This window comes from Capsicum annuum, chromosome 5, assembly GCF_002878395.1.
Source record: "Capsicum annuum cultivar UCD-10X-F1 chromosome 5, UCD10Xv1.1, whole genome shotgun sequence".
NCBI classification, from domain to species: Eukaryota; Viridiplantae; Streptophyta; class Magnoliopsida; order Solanales; family Solanaceae; genus Capsicum; species Capsicum annuum.
In genome coordinates this window covers 201,831,116-201,855,831 of record NC_061115.1, presented here as the reverse complement: position 1 = coordinate 201,855,831, position 24,716 = coordinate 201,831,116, and the positions used below count along the sequence as shown (strand labels likewise).

The 24,716-nt window shown below is 35.9% G+C and overlaps 2 protein-coding genes and 1 long non-coding RNA gene across 3 annotated transcripts; all 3 read left to right on the top strand.

The window, feature by feature from the left end:
* The first annotated feature begins 279 nt into the window (after window positions 1–279).
* Window positions 280–2,071, top strand: LOC107872614 (uncharacterized acetyltransferase At3g50280-like). Its single transcript, XM_016719254.2, has one exon. The coding sequence runs from the start codon at window positions 574–576 to the stop codon at window positions 1,966–1,968; it is 1,395 nt and encodes a 464-aa protein (XP_016574740.2). The 5' UTR covers window positions 280–573; the 3' UTR covers window positions 1,969–2,071.
* A 429-nt stretch (window positions 2,072–2,500) lies between these two features.
* Window positions 2,501–3,545, top strand: LOC107872037 (F-box/kelch-repeat protein At3g18720-like; the record flags this gene model as incomplete). Its single annotated transcript, XM_016718862.2, is given in 3 exon segments — window positions 2,501–2,859; window positions 2,861–3,056; window positions 3,058–3,545. Coding segments are annotated over 3 exon segments (951 nt in total), but the record flags the coding sequence as incomplete, so codon positions are not given.
* Window positions 3,546–23,184: 19,639 nt separating this feature from the next.
* On the top strand, window positions 23,185–24,475 carry LOC124898747. Its single transcript, XR_007055515.1, has 2 exons — window positions 23,185–23,293; window positions 23,583–24,475. It is a non-coding gene; the product is annotated as an uncharacterized LOC124898747 (long non-coding RNA).
* The last annotated feature ends 241 nt before the right edge of the window (window positions 24,476–24,716 follow it).

Sequence of the window (24,716 nt, the reverse complement as noted above, 5' to 3'; positions counted from 1 at the left end):
TGAACATATTTATTATAGTTTATATTATAAAAAAAATAAATCAAAATAAAAATTTAATGTACTGAAATTTTGCTATGCACAAAATTTGAAAAAATAATATAGAGTACAAAATTTCTTATAAAGAATTTTTTTTTTTATGAATCGATGACATCTTGATCACGTATCAATAAACATACGTTTTTTTGACCAACTCCCTTCAATTTAATCCGCTTACGTTTATAATGTAATCATAGTTAGTTGGACACGTGCAGCCACTTACATCATGCTCCCTCAGTTAAAGATGGAAAAAATAGTAAATCATTCTTTTTAACACGGAGGAAGTATTACTTTTAATCAGTCCCAAAAAAAAAAAAAAAAAAAAATTCTTTTTGTACAAAGAGATGCTGAGTCAACTACCCCTGTGTTTCAAACTTGCCAACAAAGAGAAAAAGACAACTGCCACTTCCCCCAAATACATGAATTTAATTCCATAAATCTCCTATATATGACTTCCCCCTCTTTCTACTCTCACTTCATCCTCAACTAAATAACACTACAGCTCAGTAGTAAAAATCCCAACCCAAATTACTAACAATGCCTTCTGCTTCAGCTGTAAGTTTGGTATCCAAATGCACTATTTTCCCCTCCCAAAAATCATCTCTTTCTGATCTGAAACTCTCTGTTTCCGATCTTCCTATGCTCTCTGTTCACTACATCCAGAAAGGTTGTCTGTTTACTCGTCCTCCTTTTCCTATCCCTCACCTCATTTCCCTTCTCAAGCTCAGTCTTTCTCAGACACTCACTCACTTCCCTCCACTAGCAGGTCGATTTGTGACTGACTCGGATGGCTACGTCTACATTTCTTGCAATGATACTGGCGTTGATTTTGTTCAAGCTTCAGCCACTCACATTTTCATTCGCGATGTCATTGGCTCCACTGATGTTCCTGATCATGTCAAGGAATTTTTCCCTATGGACCGCACGGTTAGCTATCAAGGGCATTTTATCCCTCTTTTATCCGTTCAAGTGACGGAACTAGCTGATGGTGTTTTCATCGGATGCGCTGTCAATCATTCTGTCACTGATGGGACATCATTATGGAACTTTTTCAATACATTTGCTCAGGTGAGCAGGGGTGTCAAAAGGATTATAAGACAGCCCGATTTTACCCCAAATTCAGTTTTGATTTCAAATGTTGTGCTAAAACTCCCTGCTGATGGACCCAAAGTCACGTTTTCCGGCGATGCTCCATTGAGGGAGAGGATTTTTAGTTTTAGCAGGGAATCAATTCAAACACTCAAAGCGAAGACTAACAATCAGAAACTGAATTTCGATGGAGAAATTAATGTTGTTGAATTAATGGCAAAACAGAGCAACGATCCCCTGAAAATCAAGACAGAAACGGAAACGATAAATCCAATGGCTGAGATTTCATCATTTCAATCACTTTGCGCATTGCTCTGGCGTGCAGTGACACGTGCAAGGAAATTCCCAGCTTCAAAAATGACGACATTCCGAATGGCTGTAAATTGCCGTCACCGTCTCCAGCCGAAGCTAAATCCGCTATACTTTGGCAACGCAATTCAAAGCATTCCAACTTACGCATCAGCAGGGGACGTTTTATCTCACGATCTGCATTGGTGTGCTGAGCAATTGAACAAAAATGTGAAGGCTCACGATGATGCTAAGGTGAGGAAGTTCGTAGAGGATTGGGAGAAGGATCCGCGGTGTTTTCCATTGGGAAATTTTGACGGAGCTATGCTCACAATGGGTAGCTCTCCAAGGTTTCCAATGTACGATAACGATTTTGGCTGGGGCAGGCCCGTTGCTGTCCGAAGTGGACGGGCTAATAAATTTGACGGTAAGATATCAGCATTTCCTGGTCGAGAAGGAGGAGGAAGCGTGGATTTGGAGGTGATTTTGTCACCCAAAACAATGCAAGGATTGGAGTATGATCCCGAATTCATGCAGTTTGTTACTCGCTATTGAATTTTTCTAACGTATTAGTTGCTGTCGTTATTGTGATTTTTACTCAAATTTGTATTGCTTGTGATTAATTTGAATGAGTTTATCCTTTGTTGAATTGTTAAAACTAACACTCTCCTAGTCACTTGCAGAAATATAAGGTGGGACTAGTATACAGTAGTGCACCGAGCTGCCAGTTTATAAATTAGGAAATCTAATATATATTTTTTTACAAATTAAAAAGGAATTTTAATCCCAATATAAAAACAAATTACATCCTAAATTGTAGTAGTATTATTTTATGGTTTACTTTAAAAAGAAAAAAAAAGGAATCAAACCTGCAATAAACCTTAAAACTTAGAAGGGCAGGCGCAGGTTTCCTAGAATTCCAAATGTACCTTCATTTCCTAATATCTGCACAACTAAACGGAGAATATTAGTAGACCAGTTACATAAACTTTGTTGGTGAGGATTTTATTCCCGACCTTATAAAACAAAGGTGGTTGGTATCATTGATAGATTTCCTTCTGTCTGCCATGGCACAAGAGATGCGTGATTGGTCCGAACTCTCATCCGTAAGCGTCTGAATTTGATGGAAGACTATCTAAATTTCGGCATTGTTTGCAAATCCTGGCACTCTGTACCCACCAAAAGCAATTTCACTAGTGACCTGCCTAGAATTCCATGGCTGATGTTACCTGAAGAGGAAAAGGATAAAAGCTGTCGAAAATTCTATAGCCTCTATACTGGCATGATTTTGAATAAGAGGATTCCTAAGGCCGTTGGGAAGCGATGTATGGAGTCTATGGGATGGCTTATCACAGTAGGTGAAGAAGAGGGTGAAATTAGTTTACTACATCCTTTCTCTGGCGTTCAGATTGAATTACCTCTTCAAAATACTACAGAATATTATGAACAATGTAAAAACTGAATGTCCAAGTGTGTTTATTCGTAAGGCGGTTTTGTCTGCTAGTGCCTCTCACACATCGAACTTTGTTCTCATGGTCATTGAGGGAGATACGAGAATGCTCAGTTTTTGGCGACTTGGGGATTCAAGATGGACTCGAATTCGTTGGGTTCCATTTCCTTATCGTTGGTTTGTTGATATGGTAATATCTTAGTGGCTTCTTTTATGCAGTCAAAATTCATGGTGAGGTCCTAGTCTGTGATGTTGCTGATCCTGAACCCTTTAAACCAAGTCATGTCGTGTTGAATCTACCAGTTGGTCCTCGAAACCATTTAGCTAACGTATACATACTAGAATCACTAGGATCATTATTTGTAGTTATGCGATATGGCGTTTATCTATCGCCTGTCAATGATGATTCTGACAGGACGAGGCTTCCGTTGATGCACATTCCATGTGAACGCGAGAAGGAGCTCGAGGAGGAGGAAGAGATAAGATATGGTAGAAGAGCTTTTCGAGTTTTTCATGTCGGTTTAACTGCTGATGACAAAGTAAATGTTAACATTGATACTGGCCACTTAGTGCTGGGTCACCTTGAATAATAGAAGCAGCCATTTGTTTTTTTATAGTACTTTGTAAATACATGGTTTGTAAAAAAAAAACATACGGAAATAATATTTTTCACTTTACTTTCTCTCTCTTCTCTTCTTCTCTCTATAGTAGATTAGAGCACCAACCACACAAATTCATGTCGATTCAAGCCATTTTGCCATTTACCGACTGCTGCGGCGACAATTGCTATTCCGACGGGCTTTTTGCGCTATTTCGGCGGTTTTTTTGCTCTTTATCTCATCATTTTGGTCTTATTGGTGAGAATCAAGTGATTTTTGTTGAACAAGGCTTTTACTTCTTCAAGCTATCGAAGAAGATCGGTAACATTTCTCCTTTTCTGGTATTGACCTCGTATTGGCTTATCGAGACCTGAATGTTGCTGGTTTGACTGCATTAGTCGATTATGTCTACTGTTTTAGCGATTATGTTGTTGGTTTAGCAGTGTATTGGTTTATTGGAACATATCTGCTGGTGGTTTAGCTGGTTCAGTTGTGTATTGGTTTATTCGACTGTTTTAGCGATTATGTTGTTGGTTTAGCTATGTATTTGTTCATTGGAACATATCTGCCGGTGGTTTAGTTGGTTCAGTTGTGTATTGGTTTATTCGAATTCGTCTGCTGGTGATTTAGCTGGTATAGTTGTGTATTGGTTATTCGAATCTTTCTGCTGGTGATTTAGCTGCTTTAGTTGTGTTCAACTGGTTGTTATGGCGAATAATACTACTACTTCTTCCTCTGATGGGTTCACACCTTTCTCCATCGACCCTTCTCACCCATTTTATATTCACCCATCCAATAATCCTAAGACTCCTCTAGTTTCTCCTCCCTTTGACGGAAACGGCTTCGGTGCTTGGAGGAGGAACATGCTTGTGGCTCTCTCAGCCAAAAACAAGCTCGGCATAATCACTAGGAGGAATCCCCAACCACCAGAAAATTCCCCATATTATTTAGGATGGGAACGGTGCAATGACATGCTAATAGCCTGGATAACAAACTCATTATCTAGGAATATTGCACTTAGTTTAATAGGATACACTACTGCTAAAGAAATTTGGTAGGATCTCAATTAGCATTTTGGACAATCAAATGGTTCCAAATACATTCAAATCCAACAAGAAATTAGTTCTACTACTCAGGGTTCCTCAGATATAGCAACTTATTTCACAAAGTTACGGAGTTTATGGGATGAACTTCATACATCTTATGTAGGGCCCAACTGCACATATGGTGCTCTATCAAAATTGCTGGAAGAGCAACAACTATTTCAGTTCCTAGGTAGTTTAAATGAATGTTACTCATCTTGCAAAACCAACATCTTGATGATTTCTCCTTTGCCCTCTATCAGTAAGGCGTATTCCATGTTGCAACATGATGAACATCAAAAGGAACATTCACCACACATTCCTAGTTTTTCAAATGATTTTGCCTCTTTCCTATCATCCACTAGCTCTTCTAATTCTTATAGGAAAAAGATTCAGGCTGGTTCCAATCTTAGAATTCCTTTTGACTCAAGACGAAGGCACACTGATTATAATCAGAGGATCCAGTTTGAGTCTAGAAAAGGGAATTCTGCTGTTAATACTACTGACCACTGCAGATACTGCAAAAGACCTAGTCATGTTATTGATGATTGTCATAGACTTCATGGGTTCCCAACAGATTTTAAATTTACTAAGAACAAGAAAGTGTCAGCACCCTGTATGCAGAATGCAAAATCTGCATCTGAATCTGGTTCTTTATCATCTGTTCCTGCTGGTTTCAACAATGACCAATATCAACACTATCAATATCTTCTAAGTCTACAATAACATACCTCTACTTCTAAAGGAACATTTGATGAAAATGTTGCTTTTAGTGCTTTTGCAGGTTTGTTTAGCAGCTCTACTGTTATAATTTTGATTCATATATGTGTGTTGCTTCCTATCTAGGTAATTCTAGTCTTTGAATTTTAGATTCAGGGGCAACTAACCACATGACCCCACATAAACATCTCTTACACAACATTGAACCCTAACCCATTCCATATCTAATCACTCTTCCCTATAGATACAAAGCGAAAGTTGTATCCACTGGATCTTTCAAATTTAAACATGATTTAATTCTGCACAATGTACTTCTTATTCCTTCCTTTCATTTCAATCTGATTTCTATTCACAAATTACTTGTGCAACTTCAGTGTTCTGCCATTTTTACTATTTCTACTTGTTTTTTATAGGGCCCTTCTCTGAAGAGACCACTGGAAATTGGTAAAACTGGTAATGAGTTGTATTTTCTTTATCAAGATCACTCTATTGCACAATCTTTCAGTTCTTCTACTCATCAGTTACCTGGTTCTAATATTTCTTGTAATCTTCCAATTACGAGATATGATTGTAATGATTCTTCCATTCTTTGTTCATCTAGTACTTGTGTTTCATCTACTATTAATAGTGATCATTGTGTTTCTAATATTGCCTCTCTTGTACATATTCCAGTTGCTAATAAAACAGACATCTTTTGGCACCAAAGGCTTGGTCATTTACCTTTTCACAAAATAAAGTTTATCTCTTATTTAGCTGATTAGTTATCTCTTAAGCAATAATTTTTGTGTCCTGTTTGTCCTATGGTTAGACAACAAAGGTCCTCCTTTCCTATGAGTTTCATTAAGTCAACTATTCCTTTCCAATTGGTACATGTTGACATATGGGGACCTTACAACACCAAAACATATAACAATTATAAATATTTTTTGACTTTTGTTGATGATTTTTCTAGAGTCACATGGACACATTTATTGTCATGTCAAAGCAATGCTTTGTCTGTTTTAAAAACTTTTGTGATCATGGTTCAAATTCATTTTCAAAAATTTGTTCAGACTTTTAGAACAGATAATGCCCTTGAATTAGGAGGTAGTCACCTTTGTAAGCAATTTTTTAATGACCATGGGATACTTCATCAAACTTCCACCCCTCATACCCCCAACAAAATGGAGTCGTTGAGAGGAAACACAAGCATCTACTTGAAGTATCTAGATCAATCCTTTTTCAATCTAATCTTTCTAAACAATATTGGGGTGAATGTGCTTTGACAGGCACGTATCTCATTAACAGATTACCCTCCACTGTTTTACACAATTTATCCCCTATTGAGAAGTTATATGGCTCTCCTCCCTCTTACAGCCACCTCAAATCTTTTGGATGCCTTTACTATGCTGCCTCTCCTAAAATAGGTAGGGATAAATTTCAATCAAGGTCTATCTCTACTGTATTTCTTGGTTACCCTTTCGATAAGAAAACTTACAAACTTTTAGACCTTCGGTCACATACTATTTTCTACTCTAGAGATGTGATTTTCCATGAAAATATATTTCCCTATCATACTCCAGATTTTCTTCAGTCATCTCCCATACTTTCACCTACTTTTGTAGACATTCTTCCTACCACCACTTCCGTCTCTCATCCTTCTATACCACCTGTTGTACCTTCTTTTCTAGCTGCTACTGCAATCTCACCTCCTAATCCTCCACCAACTGCTTCTTCACATATTCCTCTAAGGAAGTCTACCAGAATCACTCACAAACCATCACATCTCATTGATTGTGTTTGCAATTCAGCCATTCCTACCCCTGTTTCTATTGCTCCTCATCTTTCTCTTAGTGTCGTTCACATACATAAACCTCAATTTTATCAACAAGCTGCATCTAGCCCTTCTTGGCAAGAAGCAATGTTGAAAAAATTCCAAGCTCTTGAGGCCAATCAAACTTGGGATATTGTCCCTCTTCCACCTCACAAAAAGGCAATGCCATGCAAATGGGTCTACAAAATCAAATGCAAGTCTAATGGCTCTATCGAAAGATACAAACCAAGACTTGTCATACGAGGGGACACACAAAAGGAAGGCATTGATTACAGCGAGACCTTCTCCCCTATTGTAAAGCTTACCACCATAAAATGTCTTTTATCTTTGGCTATTAAAAATGGTTAGACTATTTTTCAACTTGATGTTAACTATGCTTTCGTCCATGGTCCTCTTGATGAGGAGGTTTACATAAAAATTCCATTGGGCCTTCATATTTCTGCATTTTCCACTACACCACTGGCTTGTCGACTCAATAAGAGTCTTTATGGGCTCAACCAGGCCTCCCGTTAGTGGTTCTCTCGTTTATCAGAAGCTTTATTGTCCAAGGGGTTCTCTTCTAGCAAAAATAATTATTCCCTTTTCACAAAGGTATTATCTGATTCTCTGATTATTATTGTTGTCTACGTTGATGACATACTACTTGTTGGGGCTGATGTTTCTCAGCTGGCTGCTCTGAAATCTTTCCTTAATGATGAATTTAAAATTAAGGATTTGGGACTTGTTCATTATTTTTCGGGGCTGGAAATTGAAAATACACTGGTTATCTGATTAGTCAGCGTCAATACACCTCTAATCTTCTTAATGAATTCCATTGCTTTAACTATAGTCCCGTCTCTACACCCCTTGACACTTCTATTAAGTTGCTTGTTGACATGGATGCTCCGCCCACTGATGCTACCTTATATCGATGTATTGTTGGCGAGCTCAATTTTTTACGACATACTCAACCTGACATCTCCTTTGTTGTCCAACACCTTAGCAAGTTTTTACACAAACCCCAGGTTCCTCATATGATGGCCGCTATCCATGTACTTTGGTATCTTTTATCTTCCCTTGATCAGGGTATCTTCTTATCCAATTCTAGTGATTTTTCGATTGCTGCATATTCCGATTCAGATTGGGTCAGCTGTGGGAATTCCCTCAAGTCCATCACTGGTTTTTATATTACTTTGGGTGGTTGTCCTATATCTTGGAAGAGTAAGAAACAACCTACTATTTCTCTATCCTCCGTGGTGGCTGAATATTGGGCCCTTCGTAAGGTTGTTGCTGAGTTATCATGGCTTAAGCGTATTCTGGGTGATATGGGTCTTCCTATTTGCTCTCCTATTCCGGTGTTTTGTGATTCTCAAGCTAGAATTCACATTGCTAAGAATCCCGTATTTCATGAACGTACTAAGCATATTGATGTTGATTGTCATTTTGTTCGTGATTGCCTATATGATGGTTTGATTTCTCTTCAGTTTATTCGTTCTGCAAATCAGTTGGATGATATTATGACAAAATCTCTTTCAGACCTGCTTATCGTCTCCTACTCTCCAAGCTGTCTGGTCACTCCCCTTCCAGCTTGAGGGGGTGTTAACATTGATACTGGGCCACTTAGTGCTGGCCCACCTTGAATAATTGATACTGGGTCACATAGTGCTGGCTCACCTTGAATAATAGAAGCAGCCATTTGTTTTTTTATACTTTGTAAATACATGGTTTGTGAAAAAAAAAAAAACTATTCGAGAACATAGGAAATAATATCTTTCACTTTACTTTCTTTCTTCTCTTCTTCTCTCTATAGTAGATTAGAGCACCAACCACATAAATCCATGGCGATTCAAGCCATTTTGCCATTTAAGAGTAAAAGTAACGAAAACCAAGGAATTAGGGGACAGAGCCTTTTTCCTTGGTGCTATTCTTCTCTTTCAGTCCAAGCATCTCAATTTCCAGAAATCAAGCCCAATCATATTTATTTTACAGCTGATTTTCTGAGTCATACCTTGGCTATGACAAATGCGGCTTGGACATGGGGGTGTGCGACTTAACAGATGGCAGCATCTGGTTGCATCACGAGGGTATTTCCCTCGGTGGTGTTTGTCCTCCGACTTGGGTCACACCAACTCTGTATTAGAATCAGACACATTTTGTTCTACTTTATTTATTATGCCATTTTCACTATTAAAAATTGTTTTATATTTAAAATAATTTCAACCTGTCATTTACTTTCAGAATCAATTGATCTATCTTGCTGTACTTCCTTCTTCCATGTATGTTGAATTGGAATGTGATCAGTACCAGTCTTATTCACAATTTTCTTAATGGAGAAAGTACCTCTCATAGGTTGCCTCCAAGGCTTTGGTTTAGTAATAAGAGCGCAATCACATGATATGTAGGTTAGATGCACGTCATGAATCCAAAATCTGCTCTAGATCACAAATAAGTGGAGAAGGGTAGAGAGGCAAGTCCATTATCCAATTTTTAACCTTTTTTTGGTAGGTTAGAGCTTATACTAGTCAGCTGGAGTGGGATATGGAAGTTATGATCACTGAGCTATAACTTCAAAGCTGTAATTACTGAATATTCTTATAGCATAATCTGTTTTCTCGTTTAACTTAAAAGTCTTGATTCGCCACTGAGAGGAAGAGCGGGACTAGGACGAGGAGGAAGAGGCATATGAAGAGTTAGAAGAGGAAGGCTGAGGTAGGAACTGATCTTCATTGTTCATTAGTATCAATCTTAATCTTTTTGGTCCTATATTGCATTTAGTAAATCGGTAACTCATATATGAGAATTTTTATGCTTTTGCTAGTTGGTAAACTCTTAGGCCAGAATTGCTATAATCTTTCCAGGTACATAGACAATTTTTAAATTGTTTTTATAATATTCATGTTGGTTTTTGTCATTAGAGCATTGAGAGGGCCTTTTCTTAGTATTGACCGAAAAAGATTGCAGTCAATTTGATAATATGCTAATGACACTTTCATGGCCCTGTAGGCAGTGTTCCATATTCCTGTTCTTTATCTTTCCAATCTGATAATTATTTTGTGCGTTGAATGTGCAACAAAATAGAGACAAGATTGTAATAAGTGTGAAACTTGTTAGGCGTGTCAAATTAAATATGCAGGACAGTAGGCGCAGGACAACTTTAATATATGTACTATCTTCTCCGTTCACGTTTACTTATCCACTATAATAAAAATAGATTAGTGTTTAAAGTCCAAAGTGGATGAGTAAAAATGAACTGGTTTTAGCATGAAAGAACGAGATTTTAGCCAAAATTATCGATAAGAGAGGAGGTCTATTTTGGTCCTTAGATTTGCTTCAGTGATAATTATGAATAAAGGTATAGTTGGAAACAGTTATCAGTTTTGGCCTTCTGTTATATTGTGTGTTATCAAAACCAAACAAACAAATCGAGAGAGAGTATGATTGAACCCCAGCCCATTCAAATTAATTAACAAAATGGACACTGTGGGTCAAATCCCACAAGTAAATAAATTTGCAAAGACAGAACGTCAAAGCCAACAAAATCTCATCAATTGCCTGAGCCCATAGTCTCGTAACATTACAAGTGCCAAACCAATATAAAATCCCTCTTATAGAGCCACTATTAATTAATTAGTAGAATCAGCAAAAGCTTTGAAGAAGCTACTGCTAATAATTATTAACAATGGCTTAGGGAGATGGCTGTAACTTTGGTCTCTAAATGCACCATTTTCCCATCCAAAAAATCATCTCTTCCAACCTAAAACTCTTTGTTTCCGATCATCCTATGCTCTCTGTTCACTACATTCAGAAAGGTTATCTCCAATTCCTTTGGATTCTCAACCTCAGTCTTTCTCAGACCCTCTTTCATCATTTCAATCGCTTTGAGCATTGCTCTAGGGTGCGTTGAGCTGTTGACACGTGCAAGGAAGTTCTCAGCTTCCAAAATGAAAGACATATTGGGAAATTTGGACGGAGCAATGCTGACAATGGGGAGTATAATGGATTTAGCTTCGGCTAGATATGATAACGACAGTTCACATCCATTCAGAATGTCGTCATTTTGGAAGCTAGGAACTTCCTTGCACGTGGCAACACACCCCAGAGCAATGCTCAAAGCGATTGAAATGATGAAATCTAAGCCATTGTGGACCTGAGAAAGACTAAACTTGAGAAGCGAAAGGAGTTGTGAATAACCTTTCTGAATGTAGTTAGCAGAAAGCATACGAAGATCGGAAGCAAAGAGCTTTAGTTTAGGAAGATTGTGCATTTGGAGATTAATGGAACTTTGATAAGTAAAGCTGCAGGCATTGTACTATTCAGCTGTATTATTAATATTTACATGAATGAGGAGTGAAAGCTGAGGATTAAGAGAAAGTAAGGAAGAAGAGGGCTTTATATAGGAGATTCATGGAACTTAGGTTCATGCATTTAGGGAGGTGTCACATTTCTATTCGTTGGCAAGTTTGTATGAATTGACCCATTCAAAGATATGTCTGGCTGGCATGTGCTCAACCAACTACAAACTAAATGATAAACCAACATGGTTGTGCCCCACTGGTAGGACTTCACCATCCTTAGACCTCGGGTTAGAGTCTTAGAAAAGACGAAAATCATGTTGGGAGTATTATCTCTAAAATAGACTTTGAGGTGCGCGATAGTCGAGACTCCAATACAAACATAATACACCAAATGAGAAACTAAACAAAAAAATTACAAATGATAAGGATACAGAAAAAAGTTTTTAGGTTCATCGTATTGTATAGCTTATTTTCTAGATCTGCACTAATAGACACTAGTTAATTTGGTTGTTTTATTTCTCACTCAACTTTTATTCCCGTTTTGAAGCTGGATTAATTCAAATTTACATCGAAAAGTTACACTTTCGGAGTAAAACACTCTCCTTTCAAAAACAACTTTATTCCCAAAGTTCAAATTCAAGATATCTTAATAAAGCTAGAAGGTATTTGTTATTTCACTGTTGGTGCAATATATCATAAATTACAATAATTACAATAAAAATAATAAAATGAACAAAAAATAAAGAAAATAAGATAATCTTTTTTTTGGTTGAGGCGCGAAAATCTCGCTCTCTTTAGGGAGATTCAAGCCCACTGCAGTGTAATCGACATCGATTCAGCAATATCAACTCTTGACTTGTTCCTTCCGACTTGTTCCTTCCAGGATAAAACTTCTCATCAACGATGTACAATTCAAGTTATTTTTGATTAGTTGAAGAGATCTTTCTACTTCCTCAACTCAGGTGTAGGAAAGGTAAAAAAATTTCTACTTGTTGCGAAGAAAAGGTTAAAAAAAGGATCTTTTTGCCTGATATTTTCATGAATAAAATGATACTAGTTTATTTTTATCAAATTCTTAAAATAGTTGGGACTAATGAAATGAGGAAAAATTATCATGAAAAATGTGATGTTTGTACTTTTGAGATTGAGTTTAAAATAAAAAGTGTTAAAAGTACATATATTAGTCTTGGAATAACCACATGTTACTATTTTCATATGAATTGGTGTCTTTGGCTCTAACATGCATGTTAAACAAAAAGAATGAAAAATTACTTCCCGTTCACTAAACAACCCCCTATTGCAATACTTAACTATCCTTCAAGGGGCGAACTCCACCTATATGTTTCCGTCATTGAAGTATTCGTCGCCTTACCAAACGAAAGAAGTTACTATCAAACTGCTCGCCTCAGCCCGGTGACTAGGAAATGGGTTTGCCCTTGAATTAAAGTGATGAGGTAGGAAAGAGGGAAGTAGGGCTCCTTTTGACTAAAGGTTGATTCTTCGCTTTCCTTTAGAATGAAAGTTGCTATGAAGCCCCTCTCCTTACGGTGGCTGAATGCCCCGAGTAGCCATTTTAACATGAAAATTGGGTAATTTCATTTTAGAAATGAAAATTTTCTAAATTATGTGATGAACTTTTCTTTGACGTGTCAAATTATGGTGAAAAAACAAAATTATGAGGTATATTTTGTTGATTGTATGAGTCATGTAACTCCTTTTAATTCAAATATATGAAAGTGATGTGATAAATAAAAAAGAACTCGCTAGCCTAATAAAAAATATGAAATGTGAGACTTATTGCACTTGGCACGAAAACGTGTATGCACTAAAAGTATTTAGCAGATACAAGCAAATCAGGTGCATTTACTTGGTATGAAAGTTGAGTCTTGTTTTATAAAGAAAAAAAAATACTTTGCTAAAGCTTTTTGAATTGTTGGTGTAATATACCCCAAATTACAATAGTTATTTGTTGAAATGACAAAAAAAATAATTATTATTTGTTAACTCTACTACGACTACTGTTGAACTGACTATTTTAGTTTCAACTAGTAAAAAAGTGAATTGATCAATCTCTTTATTTTGAGAAATTGAATTCTCTAATTTGAGTTATTTTGATAGCACCATAATTACTGATATAGTTTAAAACTTGTTATTGTAGCAGTAATCAGATCCGTACGGAGAAAATAATATTGTGATATAATATTTGACAAATGATACCCAAATACTGATTATATCAAATCTTGTGATAATCTTGCAGATGAACTAACAAAGGTCTTGGCAAGATAGAAGATCTAAAACGAATCGAGTGGCAGGAAGGAAACCTATAAAAAATCATGAGAAAATCCAACCTGTGGACTAGAAATCCTATAACCAGATTCAATAGAAAGAATGAATCATATGATAACTTGGTGTGGGATGAACTATTTTTTAATTCTTCCTACGACGTGAGTGCATTTTATTCCTGTAATGATTTGTGAAGGTTGAGTATAATAACTTTTAATAAAATTTTGTATCTCGTTTGAGTAGTGTATCAAAAATACAGGACCACCCTTGACAAATTTCACCTATGTGATTATGAAAGTAGATAGCTTTTGATGCAAGTGTCAAGCCTTCAAAACCTTTCACAAAGAGCCAAGCCAAGGAACTTCAACAACTTCAAACTTTGTTCATGCACTTGAAAGTTTGTGAAGGTGTTGTAGATTCGGCCAAGGGAGGGAATGCATTGATATGTGAAGAAGGGACTTGAAGATTTTATATTCTACAAGGGGAAATATGGACTTTTCACTTTATATTTCAACACTCAAGGGGTGCCTCCTTGTCTTTAGTTCATTAAGGGTAGTTTTGTCAATTGGCATGTAATAGTATAAATAGACAATTTCTTCACTCTTTTCAATAGTTTTTGAATGACATTGGATATTACTCATAGTTTGTAGCTTTAGTCTTCTAGTTTTAGCTCTAAATCCGAAACTTGGTACCTTGAATGTAATTGAATTGGTTTTCACTTGTATTGGATAATTTGGCAAGAAAGGTGAACTTGAGGAAGTATGAGTCCCTTGATCCACCTAAGAGAAAGGTTTAAGCTTCTATTGGTGAGGTGTGATTGATGGTTTGATACACCATCTTTTGTTAATCACTTGGTAGGAGTAAAGGTCTTTCTACTATCTTTACATTTTATGCATTCTTCTTCATCTCCTTTCTAGTGTGTGTTTGTTTCTCTTGTGTTGTCTTGTTATTTTGCTTCCTATTTCAGTTTTGGGTAGCCATTTGGCTATCAATTGATATCAAAGTCTTGTTTAGGGGTGTTCCTACATCTCTAAATCTCGGTTTTAGTGTCATTAGTGTCATTATTAAGAAAAACTCACAAAAAAAAAGTCAAAAGTTATAGAAAATCACAAAAAAATGGTGTCTAGTCTTGTGTTGTTGTAGATCCGAACTTAAAACCTTAAATCTCCACTATTTTACTTTGTCCTTGAAGTTTCTTGTACTAGATCCTTGCTCTTTTGTACCTAGGGAGTCTAGATCTACCTTTAGAGTGAAGTTTGGTTGAGTTTGAGCTAAGATCCACCATGGCCATGGTTTTTTTAAGCTTTTTGAGCTAGATCTAAAATTGACCTTGTGGTTTGTACGAGTTTTGTGGCTGGTTTTTAGTTGGTTGATTTTGATTTGGCCTAAGGGCCCTAGGTCTAAAAGAAAAATTAACATTAAGGTTCATTTGCTTGTTGGTCAAACTTGGTCAACACTTGAATATTCATCTTATTTATCCATCATCTTCATATCTTAGTGAAGAAGAATATTCAAAGTGTTTGTTTGATCCAAAAAGAGGGAGGAAAAAAAGTGTTCTTGTTGTTTGTACAAGAATATTCCCTAGTATATTCTTAATTCATTCAGAAGAAAGAGGGGACCAAAGGACAAATCAAGTACACTTGCAAGTACAAGAGGGGGACCATTTCATTTCAATTTCAATTTGAGGCTTGAAAGGACTCTAAATTGCCTTCTTACCCCCTCAAATCCGAGACTCTTCTTCCCCAAAGGGATACTTGGCCGAAACAAAGATTTGAAAAATTGAAAATTTTAAAAAAAAGTGACAACCAACCACGTTGTACCACATCATCACTAGTGATCAACCAAATTAATATCTAAAATTAGATTTCTTAATTTCAGCTTTTTTATTCTAGTTTTTTATAAGCTAATTCAAGCACTAATTAGCAAGTTAGTAAGTTCCTACTAGATTGGTAATTAGTCTAGAGTTCGTTTAATTCATGTCTTTGGTTTTTTGTGTGCTTTTCTCGTTTTAAAGTCATAGTATTTGGTTGGTTCAAGTTTGTACATCACTTTATTTGAGTCATTTCAAACAAAGCTCGATTCTGGACCAAAGCTTCTCACCACTCAAGTAACTTGCCAAGTATTGCCAATTATCCAATACTTGTGAAGCCAAGTGTGAGGTGAGGTTGAGTGTGAGTGAAGTGATGCTTATATGAACTAACATGTTTGTTCATTTTGTAGGTTGTTTGTTTTTTTGTTAGGTATCTTGACCATGGAAACTGAGAGTTCCAATGCTACACTTGGGAATGACGTTGTGGGAACCTTGATGGCTCGGTTTGAGGCCTTTGCCCGAGATATAAAGGGTGATATGGATGCTATAGGGAGAGAGATGAAGGGTGATGTAGATGCTATGAAAAGTGAAATGGTGACTATTAGTGGAAGCTCGATTGTGTTGACAGTAGGAGGAACTCACAACCTTTTACTCCTAATCCCTACCATGCATCCTCTAGTATCCAAGCCAATAACTCTTTCATGACTATAATACCTAAAACCCTCCACCAAATGCTTTAACCTCCTCAACCCCTACAAAACCAAGCCCAAACACCTCCTAACCAAAATTTGCCAAGACCTCTACTTCCTCAAATGAACCAAGTCAAATAAGAAGGACTTGGAACCCAAAATACCCCTCTAAATCTGAATGTCCACATGCCCAATCCCTTTGACCAAAGACCAAACCCTCCACTAAACCAAACACCTCTACAAAACCCCAACTACCAAATACCTAATCCAATGAACCAAAGACCAAACCCCCCACAACATCCAATGCCACAAGTCCAAGTCTCAAATAATCAAAAACCTTATAACCCTCCACTTAGACCTCAAAACTGAAACTATCCTATCTAAGTTGAAGATTATGGTAGAGGGGAGAAAGAAGGTTTTGCTGTTCCTAATGATGACTATTGGTTTGAGGAAGAAATGAGGGCTAGACATTATCAAAGAAGGCATTATGGGAGAAACCGAGGGCAAAAACGAAGACAAGGAAACCGAGAGGTGGGCATTAATTCAATCAAGGTTGGCATTCCAATTTTTAAGGGTGAGAGTGATCTGAAAGTGTACATAGATTGGGAATCCTCTTGTGAAAATATTTTTCAAGTGAATGACCTTTACGGATAGAAAAGAAAAGTTGCTATGTTATTGCTCACTTTGAAGGATATGCAAACACTTTGTGGGATTACGCCAAAAGATTTGGTGATGTGTTGATTGGTGGCCAACCACCTCCTTAGGAGATGTTGAAGAGACTTATGAGAGAAAGATATTTACCGAAGCATTATAGACATGAGATCTTTGCTAAGCTTTACAATCTTAAGAAAGGAAGCAAGAGTGTCATGGCCTATTATGATGAATTCCAACAACTTGTCTTGAAACTTAACCATAGAGGTGAATAAGTGCAACATGATGTTATTCGCTTCAAGGTTGGATTGAACAAGGATATATCCTCTCATTTGACTCTTCACAAGTGTAAAACCGTTGATGGTATCTTCCAAGTGGCCATGGAGATTGAAAAGGAGAAAAAAGAAAGGACGGCATACAAGCTCAAAGTCCAACAAGGTTCGGGTTTGCCAAGAAACAAAGAGGTAAGTCCTTTGACTTCGAGTTGGAACAAGAACAAATCTTCTTCATCTTCTCTTTCTTCTCAAATCACAACCAAGAAAGTGTCATACCAACCTCCAAAATTGGAGGTGAAGCTAAATGTCCTTCCTCCCTCATCTAAGGGTTTTCAATGTTTTAAATGTCATAGTTAGGGGCACAAAGCAAGTGAATGCCCAAATTGAAGAAATGTGATTTTAAGATAGGGGAAGATGTACTACTTAGAAGAGAAAGTGGTGATGGAATCCAAGAATGGTGATGAGGTTGAACCTCAAGATAGAGAATTAATAGTTGATGTTGAGAATGAAGAATGTGAAGAAGAAGAAGCTTGGACACAAGATGGAGAGTGTCAAATTCCTAACGATGTAGTGAGGAGGGCCATGGTGAGTAAGGCACTTGAAGATTCAAGCCAAAGAGAAAATTTATTTCACACTAAGTGTCTAATCAAGGGTGGTGTATGTACTATAGTGATCGATAGCAGGAGTTGCACCAATGTAGCTAGTGCCACTATGGTGGACTTCTTAAAACTACCCACTACTCCACATCCTAGCATTTACAAGCTTCAATGGCTCAATGAATGTGGTTAATTAAAAGTGACTCGACAATGCTTGATTCGGTTCTAAGTGGGAAATTACAAAGATGAAGTCTTGTGTGATGTCATTCCAATGCAAGCATGCCACTTATTACTTGGTAGACCATGGCAATATGATAAGTCTACCAAGTATGATGGGAGGTCAAACAAGTACTCACTTGAACATGGTGGTAAAAGATTCACACTTTAACCACTTTCACCATCTCAAGTGAGTGAGTTACACCAAAGGTTAAGGGAATTGAAAGACAAAGAGACGAAAGAGAGGGAACCCAAGAAGGTAACTTGTGGAGAGGCCTCGGGTTCCACCAAACCAAATGGTAAGGTCTCGGATTCTAGGGGTTCTAAGGCTAAAGGACCCATGGTTATGTTAGCTAGGAGGAAGGATTTGTTCAAGGATCAACATATTAACACTCTCATGCTCCTCCTAGCCTATGCACTTAATACTAACCATTTTTCTTCTTTTTCTTCTTCTCTTCCCCCTTCTATTTCACTTGTTTTGCAGGATTTTGATGATTTTTTCCCACAAAAACTGCCACAAGGGTTGCCCCCAATCCAGTGAATCGAGCACCAAATTGATTTTGTGTCGAGTTTACAACTTCCAAACAAGCTGGCTTATAGAAGCAATCCCACAGATACTAAGGAGCTTGAGAGACAAGTTGAGGAGATTCTCAACAAGGGTTGCATCAAAGAAAGTATGAGTCTGTGTGTTGTCTCGGTGCTTTTGGTACCAAAGAAAGACGAAACTTGGCGTATGTGTGTTGATTGTAGAGTCATCAACAAAATCACTATAAGGTATCGTCATCCTATCCCTAGGCTAGATGATATGTTAGATGAGCTCCATGGTTCTTGTGTGTTTTCTAAAGTCGATCTTAGAAGTGGCTACTACCAAATTCGTATGCAACCCGGTGATGAGTGGAAGACTGCATTCAAGACCAAATTTGCTCTATATGAGTGGTTGTTCATGCCCTTTGGCCTTACAAATACCCGTAGTACCTTTATGAGGCTAATGAATCATGTAATGAAGCCTTATATTAAAAAGTTTGTGGTTGTTTACTTTGATGATATGTTGGTGTATAGTAAGTCTATTGATAAACATTTGAATCATTTGAGATGTGTGTTTGATATTTTCCAAAGGGAAAAGTTGTATGCTAACATGGAGAAGTGTTCTTTTGGAGTTGATAAAGTGGTCTTTTGGGTTTTGTTATGAGTTCAAAGGGTGTAGAAGTGGACGAATCTAAGATAGACTCTATACAAAGTTGGCCAACCCCTAAGACTATTGGAGAAATCCTAAGTTTTCATGGGTTGGCAAGATTTTATAGGAGTTTTGTCAAGGGTTTTAATTCCACAGCAGCCCTCTTGACCGAAGTTATTAGAAAGGATCAACCCTTTAAGTGGGGTGAAGAGCAAGCTAAGGCTTTTGAGGCCTTGAAAGCTTTGCTCATTTCGGCTCCCTTTTTGCAATTGCTTGATTTTGATAAAATATTTGAGGTTGAATGTGATGCAAGTAAAGTTGGTGTTGGGGCTGTTTTGATACAAGAAGTCAAGTCTGCTGCTTATTTTAGTGAAAATCTAAAAGGGGCAACTATTAATTATTCGACTTATGATTTAGAGTTGTATGCCCTTGTTAGAGCCTTGGGTAATTGACAACATTATTTATGGCCTAAGGAGTTTGTGATACGAACGGATCATGAATCGTTGAAACACCTTAAGAGCCAAGACAATTTGAAGAGGAGTCATGCTAAATGGATTGAATTCATCGAGACGTTTCCTTATGTAATCCATTATAAAAAGGAGAAGTAAAATACGGTTGCCGATGCGTTGTCTAGAAAGCATGTGCTTGTTATTACTTTGTCTTCGAAGCTGATGGAATTTGAGAGCTTGCGGATGTTGTATCCCGAGGATCCTACCTTTGCTCCTATTTATAGGGAATGTGAAGAGTGGGGAAGGGACCGATGGCTCAAGGAGAATGACAATTCCTTCTACTCTCGGTTTGATGGTTATTTATTCAAAGGGAGGAGATTTTGTGTTACTTCTAGTTCATGGAGGGAATTTTTTGTGAGAGAGGCACATGATGATGGCCTCATGGGGCATTTTGGGGGTGATAAGACCCTCGGTATCTTAGAGGAGCAATTATATTAGCCAAAAATGCGCAAAGATGTTGCTAAGGTTTGTGGCCAATGTATGGATTTCTGGAGTCCGAAATCTCGCCTCCTACCTCAAGGATTGTACACCCCACTTCCCATTCCCCTTATACCTTGGTTAGATATCTCCATGGACTTTGTTTTGGGGCTGCCAAGGACTAGAAAGGGTCGAGATAGCATTTTTGTTGTCGTTGATAGCTTCTCTTTGTGCCAAAACCGAGGATACCCCTAGTGTAGCTTTTTTATTTGTTGAAATTGTTGTAAAGCTTCATGGGATCCCAAACACTATAGTGAGTGATAGGGACTCAAAGTTCCTAAGTCTCTTTTGGAAGTCCATGTGGGATAGGCTTTGTACGAAGTTGCTTTTCTCAACCTCTTGCCACCCACAAACCGATGGCAAAACGAAAGTAGTAAATAGGACCTTGGGTTCTATGCTACGGACTATGGTTAAAGGTAAATTGAGTTAATGGGAGGACTACCTATGTTTGGTGGAATTTGCATACAATAAGGTAGTACACTCAAGTACGGAAATGACTCCCTTTGAGTGTGTCTATAGCATGAACCCCCTTACCCCTTTGGATTTAACACCTTTGCCTAGTGAACTTGTGATTATCTTTGATGGATGGAAAAGAGCCGAGCAATGAAAAGACTCCATGAGAAGGTGCGGATTACACTTGAAAAGAAAAACTAAAAGGTTGCTCAAAAGGCAAACAAAGGAAGAAGAAAGTTGGTGCTTGGACCAGGAGATTGGGTGTAGGTACACCTAAGAAAGGATCGATTTTCAAATCAAAGGAAGTCTAAACTCAAGTCACGGGGTGATAGACCATTCCAAGTGATCAAAAGGATCAGTGATAATGCTTACCAAGTTGATCTACCTTCGGATTACCAAGTTCACCATACATTAAATGTTTGTGACCTTTCCCCCGTAGCCTTACTTGATGTGGATGAACCCACAAGTTTGAGGACAAACTCTCTTCAAGATGGAGAAGATGATGCAAGTGTCAAGCTTTCAAGACCTTTCACAAGGAGCCAAGCCAAGGAACTTCAACAACTTCAAGCTTTGTTCATGCACTTGAAAGTTTGTGAAGGTGTTGTAGATTTGGCCAAGGGAGGGAATGCATTGATATGTGAATAAGGGACTTGAAGAGTTTATATTCTACAAGGGGCAAGATGGACTTTTCACTTTATATTTCAACACTCAAGGGGCGCCCCTTGTCTTTAGTTCATTAAGGGTAGTTTTGTCAATTGGCATGTAAAAGTATAAATAGACAATTTCTTCACTCTTTTCAATAGTTTTTGAATGACATTAGATATTACTCATAGTTTGTAGCTTTAGTTTTCTAGTTTTAGCTCTAAATCCGAAACTTGGTACCTTGAATGCAATTGATTTGGTTTTCACTCGTACTGGGTAATTTGGCAAGAACGGTGAACTTGAGGAAGCGTGAGTCCTTTGGTCCACCTAAGAGAAAGGTTTGAGCTTCTATTGGTGAGGTGTGATTGATGGTTTGATACACCATCTTTTGTTAATCACTTGGTAGGAGTAAAGGTCTTTCTACTATATTTACATTGTATGTATTCTTCTTCATCTCCTTTCTAGTGTGTGTTTGTTTCTCTTGTGTTGTCTTGTTATTTTGCTTCCTATTTTGGTTTTGGGGTAGCCATTTGGCTATCAGCTTTCTATGAGAATTGATCTTACTCTCAAAAAAACACTCACAAAAGTCGGGATAGCACAAGATCGTAATGTGTCGGCTATTAAAGCTAATGTCATTGTTTTATCCTTTTTTGGACTTCATTTTTAAGAAAATGATTTTGACCTCTTAAAACTATTTCAAAGATTCAAGAGAATTTTGAAATAATTTTGACAAAGATTTATAGAGTCGTCACTTAATTTTTATGAAAAATATCAAGAAAACTTAAAGATATTTCAAAGATTCAAAAACAGAAACAAATCTTTGAAACAAGAGAAACTTAGTCAGGGTTCAATTAACACCCTAAGAAGGTTTTTAAGGCACTTAGGAGTGTCCGTTTTAAACGGTTCACCAAAAGATCATTTTTCGACTAACTTATAAAAGGTGATTAACTTTCCAAAAAGGGTTACTTTTATAAAATCATTTATTTACATGTTTAAAATTGACATTTGTTGATTCAAACGAGAAATAGCCTACTTGAATTAGAAAAAGGTTACGACATATTCTACTTAATCTATTATTAATTTTGAGGAAAAAATTATGAAATATTCCGCTTCATTCGTGATTAATTTATTTTTTTTTGAGAAAAATTATAAAATATTCTACTTGAGAAAATATTTTACTTAAATTCATAATTAATCACGAAAAGTTAGAATTAAGAAAAAATCAAGAAATATTCTAATTGAGAAATATTCTACTTAATTCATAATTATTTCTAAGAAAATCTATGAAACATTCTACTTGAATTAAAGAGACTCATTTATTTAAACTAGTTTGCACACTTGAATTTAAGAAGGAACTAAATTTGTGTTTTTATGATAAAAAAAAATTACGTAATTATTTTTTATTATTATCTTTATTATATAAAAAAACAAGATCAATTTTGTTATAAATAACACCTTTGAAAAATGTTAGGGGAATGTCCCGTTAAAAGTATCTTATCGATTATGAAAAAAGTTAAAATTTACGAAAAAATTTGATTTCTTTGATTTGGAGAAAATTGTTTTAATCCATGTAAGCTATTAATCACAAGAACCAGACAAATATCTTCTTAGAATAAAATACCTAATTTTGAAAGACTTGTCTTAAAGAAAAAGTCGAAGGAATCAATTTAATTCATTTTCATCGAGGTAAATTAAGTGAGAAAATTACGAATTGACTAAAAGAAAGTCATGATAAAATAAAATGGTAACGTCTTAGGAGACTTATCTAGATTAATTAAAGTGTTCAAGACAAATAAATAAACAAGAATGAAAAATAAAGAAGGTAAAAATTCACGTATAGACAACTTATAACTCTTATAACTAACTTTCTAGTCTAAGTTTCATTATTACATTTTATAGACACAAATAGTTGGTGGGTAATTGTATATATTGAAGAATTATACAAAAAAAAAAAAAAAGAAAAAGAAAAAAAACCAACAGTAACCAGAGATAAAAAAGAAAAGTTAAATGCAATCAATTTTCTTAAATTCCTCCAACTGCTCCACATATTTCTCCTTCATAACTAAACATTAAATTTCATTTTTATGGATCTGTCAAAAATGAAGAAAATATTTTTTTCTTAAGATTTGAAATAAGCAGTAGAAGATGTTCATACAATTGATAACGGGTAAAATCTCTGCTCAAAAATATGTAAAAGAGAATTCATAAAATACTTTTTTTTTAAATACGCTTTTGAATTTATTCTCGAATTTATATATGTTTTCTGAATTCAAATAACTATTACGACTCTGAATTCATTCTGATTATTGGATTTTTATAGTTTGATTACTTTGTGTATAGTAAAATTAATTTGTGTTTTTTCCTCACAAATCATTAAATGTTTGAAAATCTTGTTTTTACTAAATTACTTCTAAATCTAAATTTATTTGGAATTAATTATTTGTATTTATTTGCAGATTATATGCAAAATGACACAATTGTCCATTATTTTTGAAGTATTCGGGTGTATGAAACGTTGATAATGAATATGAACAATATTAGTTAGACCCAATTGCAATTGAAGAAAGTGAAAAGCATGAACAATTGCTTCAATTGCTGGGTAATAGGCTTTCTATTGGATTGAATTTGAAAATGTTAAAAATAGAGTATAAAGTTGTTTTTAGTAGTAAATGAATGGAGATACATAATGACATGGGCGTGACAGTGTATGTAATGGTACGTAAAGAAGAGAAAGATTTTGAAAACTATCCATTATGTGTTTCTGTATTTGATAAAGTCGTTGAATATGAAAAATCAAACAAGAAATTTGAAGGCGGGAGGTCTGACTGCGGGCTGAGTTCGGACAGTGTTGGAGCTGATGTTGATGATATAAATGACCAAATTGATGCAGATCCTATTAAACAGATTGAAGTTATTACTATAAATGGGTAATTTCAAGCAAAATTTTCAGACCCAAATCATAATGAAGTTTTGATTGATCAGGTGTATACGAAGAAAGCTATTTTAAAGTCGATGATGACACAACACGTAATCAGAAACAAATTTCAATACGATAAAGTCAAATGTAAACGGATAAGTAAAATTTGTTTGAAATCGAGTAGGTCGGCGTATTTGCATAAGTATGTGATTTAATACATGTTTGTATACTTGTATAAGTTTATATATGTTTGTTTATTTGTATATGTAAGTATATTTGTATAAGTTTTTGTAATGCTTGTACATTTGTATATGTAATTGTATTTGTACACGTATGTGATTTCGTACATGTTTGTATACTTGTATAAGTTTATATATGTTTGTATATTTGTATACGTAAGTATATTTTTATAAAATTTTTTATGTTTGTACATTTATATATGTAATTGTATTTATATAAGTATTTGATTTCGTATATATTTGTATACTTGTATAAGTTTATAAATGTTTGTATATTTGTATAGAAAATTTGTGTAAGATTTTTTAATTATTGTATAGAATATTTATATATGTAATAATATTTGATTGAGTTTTTTTTTTTTTATGTCTGTACATTTGTATGTGTAATCATATATATATTTTTGTTGTTATCTGGGTGACATGTATTTATGTAG

What these genes read in the sequence shown, in the direction of transcription:
- LOC107872614 (XM_016719254.2), top strand. Translation starts at nt 574, where the DNA reads ATGCCTTCTGCTTCAGCTGTAAGTTTGGTATCCAAATGCACTATTTTC.